At 38.2% G+C, this 14747-nt stretch overlaps 2 protein-coding genes across 4 annotated transcripts; one reads left to right on the forward strand and one right to left on the reverse strand.

Annotated features, from left to right (window-relative positions):
• The first annotated feature begins 32 nt into the window (after nt 1-32).
• Nucleotides 33-7250, forward strand: tpte (transmembrane phosphatase with tensin homology). Of its 3 annotated transcripts, XM_053646244.1 has the most exons (20): nt 36-304; nt 446-538; nt 661-743; nt 1483-1560; nt 1674-1721; nt 1900-2064; nt 2357-2476; nt 3336-3435; nt 3543-3606; nt 3717-3781; nt 3901-3961; nt 4052-4133; nt 4224-4312; nt 4456-4517; nt 4602-4682; nt 4776-4881; nt 4973-5070; nt 6025-6120; nt 6215-6285; nt 6593-7250. In XM_053646244.1, the coding sequence occupies exons 3-20, from the start codon at nt 694-696 to the stop codon at nt 6693-6695; spliced, it is 1539 nt and encodes a 512-aa protein (XP_053502219.1). In that variant the 5' UTR covers nt 36-304; nt 446-538; nt 661-693; the 3' UTR covers nt 6696-7250. The 3 variants fall into 3 exon arrangements, with proteins under 3 accessions (XP_053502218.1, XP_053502219.1, XP_053502220.1); XM_053646245.1 differs by lacking the exon at nt 661-743 and having other exon boundaries at nt 37-304; XM_053646243.1 differs by lacking the exons at nt 446-538; nt 661-743 and having other exon boundaries at nt 33-156.
• On the reverse strand, nt 7229-14419 carry smpd1 (sphingomyelin phosphodiesterase 1). Its single transcript, XM_053646242.1, has 6 exons — nt 13865-14419; nt 12108-12883; nt 11270-11441; nt 10513-10589; nt 10083-10228; nt 7229-9847 (listed from the first exon to the last, which is right to left on the reverse strand). Exons 1-6 carry the CDS (start codon nt 14060-14062, stop codon nt 9420-9422), a joined length of 1797 nt encoding a protein of 598 aa, XP_053502217.1. The 5' UTR covers nt 14063-14419; the 3' UTR covers nt 7229-9419.
• Between the last annotated feature and the right edge of the window lie 328 nt (nt 14420-14747).

Below are 14747 nucleotides of genomic sequence, written 5' to 3' on the forward strand. Positions count from 1 at the left end.
GGAACGTTTCTCCGCTGTGTTTGCACAGAATATGGGCGGATAAATGGGAATATGTGGACTGGAGGAAGGAAAAACCTTTGGACCGTTTCCTCTGTCACGGGATAGTCAGGCCACCGTAAAGAAAAACATCAGAAAGGCAGGACACCAAGCACCAAGGTTTTGCTCTTTACTTTTACAGCAGTTTGGGAAGTAGAACCAGGAGGATTGCAGAGAAAGCAAAAAGGAGCGAAGAGGGACCTTCAGCTTCTCTTTGGTTTGGATTTGTTTGCTTTGGCAGTTTTGCTGACGAATCGAAATTGAATTTGTAAGAAAGAGCAACTTTAGAATTTACACCGCTTTTTTTAAAATGCCTTTAGAATATAAATCAGAAGTTTACTGCCATACTTGAGATGTTTTACTTGCTCAACCCTTCAATTGTTTCCATCTGTTGTTGCTTTTGGAATAGGCCTGAAAAATTCAAGTGTAAAGAGGGAGCATGCATGGTTATTAAATCTCAGTATTGCTGAGCTCTTGAAAGACAACCTGGTCACATTTTGAGGTAAATGTCTTGTGTTTGTTTGCCCAAAGTTTTCCTCTCTTCAGTAATAGCTTCTTCAAAATGTATTAAATATAACACCTTATCCCACACTTAAATGCAACTGGTTTCTTCTTATGGAACAGAACAGGAGACACGTTTTAAAAAATCTCTTAAAAATGACATCTGTGCATTTTAATCCCGGGTTGGATTCCAAAGATGTTAATGGGTGAGTGAACAACATTTAGTGAAATAACTTGAACCTAACCATCACTCGGGACCTTTACTCTTCCCCTCATCTCATTTTCAAACCCAATACACTTCACGCTTCTAAATCTAAGTTTTTGCTCAGCACAAAGTGTGATCACAAAATGTAACATAGCCCAATCAGTGATGCCACAGGATTGGGATCTTAAATGACCACGTAAACACTATGCACTGTGCACTTAACTTTAAGAGTCCACCTGGCTAATGCTGAACCTTAATTGAAAGCCTTTATAATAGCAATAGGGCTGCATAATATGCACAGAATATGATATTGCAGTCATATTTTCCAATCAGTAATTCTGTTGTGCTTTGAAATGAACCCCGAATGTAACCGGGTTAAAGATTGTCCTGAATTATTTTGAGCCCTCATCTGGAGAGATTGGTCAGGTCGTGTCCCAAGCACACAACAAAATATTGTGGTTTATTAAATGGGTCATTTGCATGCTGCAAATTTGTATTTGTATTGCAAAGGACAATATTGTTGATGCAGAACTGATATATTGTGCAGCCCTAATACACAGTTATGGGTCAATCATGTTACTGAGGTGCTACATTACACTCATGCAAGTACTAAATTAAGGGGATTTTTCACAGAAAATCATAAACGGTGCTGAAACACAGTGCTGATCCATCTGTAACAAGTTGGATTTAATGGGTTAGTAACAGTCTCTCTTGCTGTTTGTGTTTCTTTCTTTGGTTAGGAACGGTGGGATGGAGGAGGCAGCGGTTCAAATCGATGATGGAAAAGAGGAGAGTGAGGAACTGAACACCATGTACTAGTAAGAACCTATCCTGCCATCATACAGTTCAAAGAAGAAAGTGATGACTGTAATGAGTGTGATTCTGTTACTTTTGCTCATTGGCTTCTCACTGTATTCTCATTGTCTTGCAGCCGTGGTAGGAAAACGATAGCTCGTTTTGTGATGTCTTTTGGTTTTCGGTGAGTGATTATATTCAGTCTATTCTCATACCATCACTGTATCCCTTACATTACTTTGCAGACAAACTCCTTGTACTATTTTAAATCCACCACCATTTTATGAAATTGACTGTGCTATTAAAAATCTTATTTTCACTGTATGTTGTTCACGTCACTTTTGTAATGTGGATGTTTCTAGTGTCTTTGGCCTGGTGCTCATCCTTGTGGACATTATTCTGGTCATTGTTGACCTTTCACTGTCACCTGAGAGCCGTAAGAGTGTGGGGACTACTTTGGAGGCCATCTCACTTGTCATCTCCTTCTTCTTCCTCATTGATGTGCTTCTGCGAATTTATGTAGAAGGGTTAGTATGTGACAGCAAACTGGGAAAATATCTTAGCTTTACATAATACTTTCCACATATGAAGATATCTCAGGAAAAGAAAAGAGTGCTGATAAGTCAGAAGGAGTCCGGAAGTGTTGTGGCAGCTGTTTCCTGCCTGACTGTAGTAAATCATGCGGAAAGAAACTCTGTCCGTTGCTGACTCTGGTTATGCAGTAGGTTGGGAAATGTTAAAGCATTTTCATCACTACAAATCTATTTTAATTTAAATACAAGTTTAATGTGTGTTCAAGCACTACTCTTCATGTTTCAGATTTAAGGTGTACTTCAGTTCCAAGCTGAACATCATGGATGCCTGCATTGTTCTCATCACTCTGGTTGTCACTATGATCTACACATTCTCTGACTTCTCAGGAGCAAGCCTTATTCCCAGGTACATAAAAAAAAAAAATTAGACTCTGCTGTATAATTTTTATCAGAACCTTTTTGAGTTCTGACTTTGACAATTGAGACTGTCACATTTACCAGGGATCAGTTTGATTTTCATGTCTGTTGATGATTTGTGTACTGTACAGTATAAGTTTTTTGTGAGTTTGTCAGTGCTTTGGGGTGTGCAGTTATTGGAAAATAATCAGTGACAGGGTGGTGTGAAGTGGGTGGTTGTTACCACCATAAAAATTATTATTTTCCAATAACAACACACCCCAAAGTGTTTTATTTCTCTTACACCACAGTAATTTGTCAGCAATTGGAACATCTGTAAAACAAGTTCCTGTTATCGCATACAGCTGCACTTAACAGCTGTAAACAGTCACTCCCTCATCAGCATTCCTTTTTGCTCTGTTTTGAAGTTAATAAGGCAAAATCATCTAGCTTGTCATATTACAGAGATCCATTTCCTGTGGTGGAACAGCTCCACCTCTGACTGTTACAAAGTTCTGACACTGGAGACTCCTTCCATAAATGTTAAATAAACGTCTCCTTAGAGAAACCTTAAATCATATTAACAATTATGTTTTTCTCTAAGTACGAACATGTTTTTAAACCTGTTTACAGTTGTTTTGACTTATATTAGCCTTACAGGTCCCTGTGAATTAGCTGTTTCCATAGAAATAGTAATGTATTAGAACAAGAGCATTATTATATATCTTGCAGCAGGCACTACTATCAGAGCTGCTGTTATAGACAATTAATCCACACCTTCTGACCCATCAGTTTCAAGAATTCAACAATGCTGTGTTAGTCTGTTGAGCATGTTGATGAATGTGTTGCACTCTGCCAACTATCAACAGGTTAGTGACATTCCTGAGGTCTTTGAGAATAATTATCCTAGTGCGTATCTTCCGACTGGCCTCCCAGAAGAAAGAGATGGAGAAGGTCACTAGAAGAATGGTGAGAATCTAAATTAGCAAAGGCCTGTTTTTCATTCACATGCTCAGACTTTGTCAAGCTGATCTCGGTTCAGCGTGAACTAACATTTAGATTTGTTAACCTCTCAGGTATCAGAGAACAAAAGACGGTACCAAAAGGATGGATTTGATTTGGATCTCACATACGTCACAGGTTTACGTTCTTAATTTATTTCTGTAATTTTTTTTTTTTTTTTTTAAAGACTGGATCCATTTATGCTTTTGTCTGCCAACATTCATAATGTTTGCTCTTTGCTTTTTCAGACAGAGTCATTGCTATGTCCTTCCCCTCATCTGGAAAACAAGCCCTGTACAGGAACCCCATCCGAGTAAGTAAAATGTTGAAGGAAAGTAATGAAAGTAGTAAATAATAGACTGATGTTAAGGTATAGAGCAAATTGTTTTATCATAAATACCAATTAATCAGTGGCATGGCTGCACCATTTAGGAAGTTGTCCGATTCCTGGACACTAAACATCTGGATCACTACAAAGTTTACAATCTCTGCAGTGAGTGAGTTTTATTAATCTACTGTGCATATAAATTTTACTAAAGGGTGGTGATGAACAACATTAAGCCTAATGTTTGTCTTATTCCAGGTGAGAAAGGTTACGATCCAAAACATTTCCATTATAGAGTAGAACGTGTGATGATTGATGACCATAACGTGCCATCATTAGAGTGAGTACTCAGTCATGATGTTTAAAATGTCTCCTGTTGCTTTGAGGAGCTACCGTTTGAGGTAATTGGTGTGTATTATGTGGTTCTCAGGGACATGCTGAGATACACCGCCAGTGTTAGGGAGTGGATGGCTGCAGACTCACGCAACACCATTGCTATCCATTGCAAAGGGGGGAAAGGTGACACTACACTTTGTGTGGTCCATTTCATTAAGTCTATCACAAAACTCTCTATAATATGAGAGAGCAATCTTATTTAGTACTTGATGATGTATGGAGTGGTTGTAGCAGGTCAGGTTGAGGAGTCTTTTCTGCTGTGACAGGGCGTACGGGGACAATGGTGTGCACGTGGCTAATTGACAGTGATCAGTTTGAAAGTGCACAGGTACCGTACTTTTTTTTAAAAGTAAGTTTATTCGGAATTTTAAAAATGTGTCTTTAATTTCGTCTTGCTTTCATGTTTTGGCAGGACAGCCTGGACTTCTTTGGTGAAAGGCGCACGGATAAAAGCATGAGCTCAAAATTCCAGGGTGTCGAAACTCCGTCTCAGGTGAGTCGGGCCATGCCAAGCATTGTGTACATGCTGAGATTGTTTTCACAGTGCGATTAGTTTAAATGGCTGCCTTTTTGTAACTTTTTGTAGAGCCGTTATGTTGGATACTATGAGATCATGAAGAACAAATATAACCGTCAGCTGCCCCCACCAAAAACCTTGAAAATCAAGAGTCTGCGCATTCACTCAATCGCAGGTAATCATTAGATATTTATATTTCCTCATATGTGACCTTATGTTTGATTTAGTCCAGATTAGTTAGTAGTACTTGTGTGTTTGCTGTGCAGGTGTTGGAAAGGGCAATGGCAGTGATCTGAAAGTACGCATCATAGTGAAGAAGGAGCAGGTGTTCCAGTGCATCTGTGCCAAACAGGAGAACTGTGCGGTAATAAAACCCCCTAAAGGAATGACATTTAAACAAATTGCTCTGGATGTGAAGGGGTTTTGGTATTTTTCCTAGCTGTGTACCAGATTGATGGGAATCGCATTGTTATCTGTGCAAGAAATGTTCTAAGAAATGTTAGACACAAATAAGATCACTTTGTTCATGTTCAGATGTTTACAGTGCTACAGTTTGATCAGGTAGTACTGGTGCTAAAAAAAGATGTGTTTTAGCTTAAATTAAAATATATTCACACAAATGAAAATATTGTAGCATTGTAATAAAATGTCCATATTAATACTGCTAAAAAGTGTTAATCCTTAAGTGGTACATTTATTGATTTATAACGTTCGTTTTAATGTTACTTGTTTTTAATCTTTTAATTGTTGTTTTGTAAAATGCACAGACAATTAATTAAAAACGTTTGGCCATATTGGGAGGAGTTTGTCAGATAAATTTTAAATTGCTGGCCTATGATCAAAACCTCAACATATTTTTATTTATTAAAGCCATGGGATTGGCCTTTTCGGGATTAGTTCTGTATGCTAACATTAACGCTAGTTTTATTATAGACCTTTTCTCTTATCTGTGACGCTGAAACAGTTCTAAATATAATGCTGTCTCCAACTTCATCATGTTCTCTTTCTTTTTGAGGCCTTCTTTTTAATGTTTGTAATAAAACTTGAGTAATATCAAAATGAATTTATGACTACCCTTGAGTAGGTAACTCAGACAGTGAGGAAATGTCAGATGGAAAGCAGTAATGATAACAAATTCTACAATTCACTACATCTACCAATCCTTTTTGGATATCACTCACTTGACACATACACGCATCAGTCTTTTACACTTTTACAGCTGTGGAAAATCTTTTCTTTTTTTAGCATTGGATATATTTCTAATGTATTTTTTATTTCAGATTTGTCATTTGTATATGACGTTCATATATTTTCCCAGCTGTTCCCTGACGTTGGAAACAACACAGTGGTGATCAGTTTACAGGACGGCCCACTGGTTTGTGGCGATGTGAAAGTTATGTTTGAATCTAGTGCTGTAAGTCAGCTCTCTATTTTGATGAGATATATAAAAATAAATGTTTGGGTTTTTTTTAGATTTAACCATGCTTGTCACTTTCCTCTGTGCCCAGGGCCTTCCAAAGGGATATGAAGACTGTCCATTTTTCTTCTGGTTCAACACTTCATTTATAGAGAACAACAGGTAGGACATTCACACTAGAGTCTAAACAAATGAGAATCCTCTGCCACTGGATGCTCTCAGGCATCACAACTGTTTAAACCCCACAAAAATAAAAAAAATTTTAGCGTAGCATTTTCTTATTGGCTTTTACCATTTTGTATTCAAGTCTTTTTTTTTTTTTGTATGTTTTTGTTTTTTATTTTCTTGATATTTTCTTGATATTAAAAATAAAGTTTATATTATTATTATTATTATTATTATTATTATTATTATTATTATTTAAGATGTTGTTTTCTTCATAAGTTCTAAAGTTCTGATCTCAATACAGGCTGTACCTGTCGAGGGAGGAGCTGGACAACCCACACAAATCCAAGACCTGGGACATCTATAAAGAGGACTTTGGTGTGACGGTGTCATTCAGTGACCCCTGAAGATATTTAACACTAACCTCATTCCTGTACCCCTACTCTGACTAGAAGAATCGTCACTGAGCCATACATAGGATTTAGGCCAGAATGTTGTGTTCTGCTTACTCCTTGTTCAAAAAGGGAAAATGTAAGTCAAAGGGGAAAAGTTTAGAAAATGGTACAGTATTTGGCAGAACAGAAGTTTCCAAAATGTTGTAATGTTCTCACTGTGTGTACTTGACTGGCAGAATTATGAACTTGAATCGGATTTGTCTCTCCAGTTTCACAATGTGTTATGTTTCAGATTGAATTTTGTCTGAGCCAAAAATTAGGCTCCAGTATGTATAATACACAAAGTTTCACTAAGCATTGTGGGGTTTCACTGAAGTAGTAAAACTTTACATTAGGTGTGTACATGGTGTAATTCAGCTGACAGTTAACACTCCTTATCCACTATGGAAGTGATACTTAAATAAATTATTGATTATCACTGGAGGAGGTAGAGCATGGGGGAAGGGATGTTGGATGTAACAAAGAAATTAAAGTAACTGAGGAAATAAATCCTGCTTCCAGACTTTATTTTTTCCACATTGAGAATGGAATGATATGCAAAGCTGAAGATGTGCTGTTGTAATGCAAACATCTTTAAAAAAAAGGACTTTGTAAACAGGGGTTAAATTGGGTTTATGTGTACACAGAGTGGAGCTGAACACCCTTGCAATTTGATGGAAATTATAAAAAAAAGACAGTGATTTAAGGCAATAGTTAAAATGTGTATAGATACACATCAGAAATACTGTATCAGTTATCTTTGATACCATAACTGGCAATCAAGAATTAATGAACCCTCTAATATTAGTTAACTAATCCCTTAGTGCAGATGCAAATGGGTGACATTGGGGTAAAAAGACTATTTAAAAATTGCCCTTTTAAGGTGCTGGGCTGCCACAACCAGAACTCCCAACACTGTCCTTCCCAGTGATCTAAATACAGATGTCCCTTCAGTCACTATCCCTATTGATACACTATGTGGCCAAATGTTTATGGACGCCTGACCATTCATACCCATATGTGCATTTTGAACATCCCATTCCAGATTTAGTCCCCCTTTGCTGTAATAACCTCCACTTTTCTGTGAAGGCTTTCCACTAGATTTTGGAATACGGCTGTGAAGATTTGCCCATTCAGCCACAAGCGCATGATTGAGGTCAGCCACTGATGTTGTACGAGGTCTGTTACAATTCGTCCCAAAGGTGTTCAATGGGATTGAGGTCAGGGGTTTGGAATGGGATATTCAATGGGTGTGTTATGAATTGTCCAAATACTTTTGGGCATATAGTATATACATTGCATGCATTAATTTACATACCATAGACACAACATTCAAACTGGCAAAACATTACTACTGTATATTAAACTAAATTAAATATTCAAATGGGCATTATTTAGTGATGTCATGAGGTCACCCATATCAATAAAACTAACATTTACATTTTTATATGGTCTGTGCAATGAGATTATAAATTAAACTTGCAGAAAAGGTATTCGTTAGGAAAATATTTTGTTTTGGATATTATTGTTTTATCGCCTACATGTTGATATTTCTTGAGGGATGAGCTCTAAACTGTTCACACTAAGAATGCCATCCAGGACCAATTTTGCATTTATCCCTGTTACGGTAGACATGGTGGGATAGTACCTTAGACATTATTCTACGCTGTTATCTTTAAACCTACCCAACAAAATTATGTTTAAAATAAATAAATAAAAACATGAGAGAGACAGATTCATATACTTTTAGATCACATACATACAGCTGTCTTAGAAAAAAAATGTGATAGAACTGTGATAGGATTGTGGAATTTTTAATTTAATCTTTCACTCAACATTTACATCAGTTAAATCAAAATTTTACACACACATACATTCTAAACTCAACAGTATTCTCAGTTACTAGAGACTGTGCATTAAATCTGCTACATTCTGGGCTATGAAGGCCAAGGTAACGTCAACTGTAACTTATAATGGAAATTGCTATGTGTAACATTCTACTGTTGAGTAATATCCAAACTGGGTACACCGAAAAGCTTACACTATAGCTTTGAAAACCAATGGTCTGACATGAAATCAGTCCTAGTAAATATAGCAGAAGCAGTGATTATAAAAAAAAAAAAAAGAAAAAAAAAAGGGGGGTGCTGAGGTTAAATCATATCACTGCACTCCATTATGAAACAAGCAGGAAGTCTACAATGGTAGGAGGTAAAGTACATAAGAGTGCAGTTTCGATACCATGACCTTTACATCATCTGAGATTTTAGCATGAGTGTGCATTCTAGTTCTCCTTCAATTAAATGTAATGGATTTTTCATTTTAAGGTTGTTTCATCATTGCACAGCACTGTCACTAACTACAATACAAGCTAACCAGGAATGCGTTTCTACCACAAAAGCCACAGCATTCCATCCAAATACACAATGACTTACCTGTAATTAGTAATCAGTGCCAAGCATTAATAAAATAATCCTGAAACACAGTGATTCCAAACAGGCTGATCTTTGGATAACAAATAGCACAATCATAATCACAAAGTGCATATGACATATTACAGAAACCCTGAAAACTTGGCTCAGTGAAATTCCTACTTTTCAAAACAACACAAAAGTTTCCAATTTTGAGAAATCACTAGTGATAACTGAACTCATTTATACTAGCTGTGGAATTCTTAACTTCGGCAAGTGTCTAACTGGATCAGCACAGAGTCTTTATGACAGAACGTACTCTCGTCTTCTTGAGTTCATCAATGCGATCACACTGTTCCAGCAGGTCATAACGGCCACTGCGCAAGTAGCAGATCAGCGTGCTCTTACACACATCCTTGCAGGGCTCTGACACATGGCCTTTGTGCATAAAGTACCAGAATTGTTGGAAGATGTGGTCATTGGTAATGAAGGCTCGGACCAGAGCTTCCCAGTGAGAGGGGAACAAGGCAGGCACACCGTAGGCCTGAGAGGCCCGGTACAGCAATGTCCATGCTGGGTCCGGGTCAGGTTTTGGCAACCATGAGGAGTTATCTTGAAAACCGTTTGCCAAGGTGAGATTGAGGATAAAGTTCTCATGATCCAGGACTAGACGACTGCTGTCAGAGTAGTTACCATCAATATAATATACACGGTAGCCTACAAAACAAAAAATCTAAATTAAAGCATAAGGTATCTGAAGGTATCAGAAAATTCAATACCTTTGCATAATTCAAATAAAATGTGCTTTGATTTGATTTTTTAAATATCAGATCTGTATTCCACCATTAAATATTCACAAAAGCTACATATTAAGGTATTGTATGTGAACACAAGTGCTAAACAGGCATCCAACGAAAACAAGGACCAGTACTTATGTTCATCTCAGTCTTACCTGGATTCAGGTTAATGTAAGTGGTTACGCTTGGAGCAATGTAAGCCACACCAACTGCTCGGGTCAGTGTCTCTTCATCATAAAACACCTGAAATTCATCGTAGTGTGTGTGTCCAAAAAACTGGCCTGTTATAGTGCTCTCGTACCTGATAAAAAGACAAACACAAAATGACCAATAAACACTAAAATCTAGGAATCATTGACATGCAGCAGATATACAGGTCTGGGACTTCAAACTGAATCACATGGTCTGCAATAATTAACATGACCTCAATTTCAAATAAGACAACCACTTCTTTTTTTCTGAAAGGAACTGCGACAAGGAATTAGGGGAAATCTGTGTCTAAAGTCATGTGCTCAAGGTAGAAGGGCGTTTACCAAGACATAGCACACAGCGAGCTAAGTTAATAGTAGTTAGTTTGGGACTAACCTGTTGACTATGTGATAGTAGTTCCAGCTCCAGCTGCTCAGACAGAGTCCAGGGGGGATATGGCCAATAATGTGCACCTAGCAAGAGAGAAAGCATTGTGTGTCACTACAGAATAACAAAAGATCCTTGTGAATCTAGACCAGTATTTACCTTCTATATATACACACACACCATAGCACTTCTGAATTCTTGAATCTGACTGATCAGGAGGTGTTGATTAGTTTTCTATAACAGTAGCTCTTAAAGTACTGCCAGCTGCAAGGTTTATATTAATGTGTTCATTCTAATATGTTATTGTTTCTATAGTAAAAGCTTACACAAGGACTTGAACAGATCTGTGTGGAGACGTTCATTTAACATTCTCAAAAGGAGTCTCAAGTGTCAGCCTTTTATAGACTGTCAGAGGTAAAGATGTTGCTTTACATTATTAACTTCAGCACAGAAAAAAATAAGAGGAAGCAAGTGTTTATAAGTATCTAATGTATTTCACAAATGTTACACTACATTAAATGCAACTATAAATGGATAGAAAGTATGATGCATCATTCTTTAGTTAAAAAAAGACCCAACTTGTTAGTGTTGGCAAAATGCTATGTGTTATGTTTTATTATTTCTGGTGGATGTTCTGGTATCGAAAGCAAAACATATGAGCCAAAAAAAATTTTTAGCTTAAAAATATTAGCTTCAAAACAGTGTTTACAGTCAAGAAATGGGCTTGGAATGTTTATGGAAAGTCCAACGGAGACTGCAGTTCTACCTTTTCTCCCTTGTTTTCAGCCTCCTGCAGGATGTGTACAAGCCATTGAAGCTGGTCCGCTGGGTCTGTGGAGTTCACCAACAGCCAGTAGTTCTCCCTTGCACAGAAGTTCATATTCAGCGACACCACCCTCAGACCTGGCTGAACCCGAGCCGTGTAGAAACCTCCTCGGCTGGAACGGAATATCCAAAAATCAAGGTTTCGTTGAAAATGCTCAATGTTTATTACTTGCTTGGTTCAAGACAAATTGAACTTACTTGAAAATATATGTCTAAAAATATACATTTTTACTAATGTATATCCAAACAAATGATACACCAAAATAATTACATCATTATACAAAAGAATGTAAAAATCTCACAGTCTGGAGCATAATCTGAATTAATGATGCTTTGAAAGGAATAAAAAGTAGTTGGGTAATTTTTCTCGGTGAATTCTAGATTTGTAGTGAATATAGTGGCTCCAAGTTCATCCCTTTGGACACCAATGTTGAACATTCAGATGTTGAAAATTCATCTTATATATATATATAGAGAGAGAGAGAGAGAGCTAGCTAGCTAGATTTCCAACACTATTCAGTTAACACTGTAAATTATTTATAGTTTCAAATGGTGTTCATCAGTCAATGTTTTGAGCGTCAGCACCACATTCATGAAGGCCGAGGGCGGGGTGTGGGGGCACCAAAAACCCAAAACTATCAGGGTGGACAGAAACACGATTTCGCCCGTATTCATACAAATTTTCAAATTTAAATGATATACAAAATGTTATGTATGGTGTATCTGTTTAACAGAATATGATGATTTACCTCCATTGAATCTGGCTATATTTTGCTTACCGCAAAGTCTTCAGAGCTTGAGCAGGCAGCCAGGGAGCCCATTCTTCTGCCATGGTGTCATATAGCCATCGGGAAGAACGATTGCCGTGCACAAATGGAGGAGGAAAGCTATTGACTGGTGTGCTCTCATGGTTGCCCACGGCTGGGTACACGGTAACGTCAGGTCCGAGGTGCTTCCTGATGAGTCTGGAGATGGTAGTCAGCTCATTTAGCTGCTGTGCCCTCGTTTGGGACCAAACATTGTGCGCAGGGATGTCCCCAGTCCAGTAGACCCAGTCCCAGGGTCCAGCCTTGGCTACATTCTGCAGCAGGTTTTCTACTGTACGCAGTGGGAGATCACACTTGCTGTAGGTACCCCAGTGACCTGCAGCCCGGCGCCTCCAGTTGGCTCTTCCAGACTCGTCCCTGCAGCACAAGGGCTGTTTGCAGTCGGCCGCGCTGCCCTCAGAGTACTCAGCATCCCAGTGGATATCAGTAAGGAAGAGCACCCTGCTTTGAGGAGAGCCAGGTTTGGGTGGTGAGGGAGGGACCACTGGAGGTTTGGGGACATGGGGCAGGGTGATGTTCCAGGGGGCATAGATGTCAAAATGACCACATGACGGTCCCACAAGTAAGGCGCAGGCCTCTGATGGCCAAAGAAGAGACTCCTGAAGGGCACGAATGAAGTCGTCACGGAAGAGCTCCGTAATTTCCCAGCACACACTTTCCTCTGCCAAGTGCAAACGGACACAGGCTTCTCCTACTGCACGAGCCACATGCTCCATGTTCGAGTCACTCTAGAAAGAAAGCCAAGGCCATTTGGGTGGGTTTGTGTAACATTTCACAACAGTGACATATATACTAACATGCAAGGCTTTAACATATCACACTTCACACAATGTCAACCCTGAAGCACGATGTTCCGACAAAACAGTTTGACAAAGTGTGGTCACAGTTTCATGGTTTGGGTAGTCATCACGAAACTCAGAGTGTGACTAGCCCTTCTTACTTCCTTACAAAGCCTCAGCAACACATACAATTATAGGTTAGTTAATAACAAGGAATCGGGTGTCATCAAACTACATAAAACTGAATGTTACAGCTAGTCAATAATCCAATGATTATAACATTGATATCATAGAAATTGTGTTACAATTCACTTGTACCTTTGGGATATTTATACAGGGTACAAGAAGTTGCTGACTGGATGGTAAAATCTAGTTTTGTAGCAAATGTTTCTTCATAAAATTTTTCTTCATAACTCAAATTCATTTAAATTGTTATGTTTTATGTCAGTGCTGTTATATATAACGTCAAAGAAACAACAGAAAAACCAACATCCTGCACGGTCATTCTCATCTGCTTTTCTGTTGAACCTCACATATCACACTAACACACACGCATCACAGTCACTGTGGTCGTTTTGACTATAATTTCCGGTCCTATTTACTGAGGAGGTCTTTCCCATAGATATAAATGCAGAGGTCACTTGAAACACAGACAGTTGAGCAGTGTTTGTGAATGAAGCTGAACTATGAACTATGAACCATAGCTCATGTTGACTTAAAAAAAAAAAAAAAAAAAAAAACACCTGTCAAAACTGATTAAAACAGAAATAGTGAATACATTAAGAACCTAGTGTTTCATCAAATGTTCATTGAACTGTGTTTGGAAGTCAGTTTAATGTTGCCACTGATGCTCAATATATTTTGCTTAATATAAGTAGGACTGTTTTGCTGTACAAACACAAAGGGGCTCATAAAAGACAGCTTCCTTACCAAAAGGGCAATGTCCACCACGGTGAAGACAGCTTTACACACCGGACAGCTAATGTTGCGCCAGCTAAAGTGAACTTTAAATCGATCCAGTGTTTTCACAGTCATTATATCAGCCATGTCCACATCATCATGAAGAGGATAACACGAGTTGAGGGAAGCCAAAAACAAAACTGTGATCACACACACACTGTTCATCATCCTGAACGCCGAAACGGTGCAGCAGTGATGGGGTGAAATCTCAGTGATCTTCTCATTAAACACCCAAACTGTCGTCCAAAAATATTTAATCCAACAGTGAAGCGTTCACTGGCTCCTGAAGGGCGTTTATGAGTAAAAGTTTCTCATTTTCGGGACGTGTGACTGACTGACTTGCGATTTCAGACAGGAAGTCTAATAACCACCAGATCGCACTTCTTTTTTTTTCTCTCAAAAGCTTCACGCTGCAGAACAGTTACACAAACTGCGAATGATCGCTGATGTAGAACAAAACACTCACAAAGTCTCCCTATTCCGCCCCTCCTGTCAACGTCCCACAATATTGTGCTCCAAGGCTTTAACAACCAGTGGGTCAGCTGACTGATCACGTGATCTGCTTGACGCCGGCAGTTTGAAATTAACCATTTAAAGACCAAAACGCCTTGCTCTGGTTTTATAGGTGTGACAAAATGTTAATTTCTCTTAATTTTTACTATTTTTTCTTTGCCACACACACAAATATACATATATATATATATATACATATATATATATATATATATATATATATATATATATATATATATATATATATATATATATATGTATAGCACACCTAAGGGCAGTAAAAGACAGGAAATGTGAGGGAGGACTGGCTCTGAGTAGACTAGCACCAAATACTGTCTAG

Source organism: Ictalurus furcatus, chromosome 16 (assembly GCF_023375685.1).
Source record: "Ictalurus furcatus strain D&B chromosome 16, Billie_1.0, whole genome shotgun sequence".
NCBI lineage: Eukaryota > Metazoa > Chordata > Actinopteri > Siluriformes > Ictaluridae > Ictalurus > Ictalurus furcatus.

Bases quoted from the DNA above. Each gene is read 5' to 3' on its own strand.
- tpte (XM_053646243.1), top strand. From the start codon at position 44: ATGGGAATATGTGGACTGGAGGAAGGAAAAACCTTTGGACCGTTTCCT. The intron at 3,782-3,900 runs GTAAGTAAAATG...TGCACCATTTAG, and splicing joins TGTACAGGAACCCCATCCGA to GAAGTTGTCCGATTCCTGGA. The intron at 4,882-4,972 runs GTAATCATTAGA...TTTGCTGTGCAG, and splicing joins GCGCATTCACTCAATCGCAG to GTGTTGGAAAGGGCAATGGC.
- smpd1 (XM_053646242.1), bottom strand. From the start codon at position 14,062: ATGATGAACAGTGTGTGTGTGATCACAGTTTTGTTTTTGGCTTCCCTC. The intron at 12,884-13,864 runs GTAAGGAAGCTG...CTTTCTTTCTAG, and splicing joins TGGTGGACATTGCCCTTTTG to AGTGACTCGAACATGGAGCA. The intron at 10,229-10,512 runs GTTAGTCCCAAA...TCTTTTTATCAG, and splicing joins TACTATCACATAGTCAACAG to GTACGAGAGCACTATAACAG.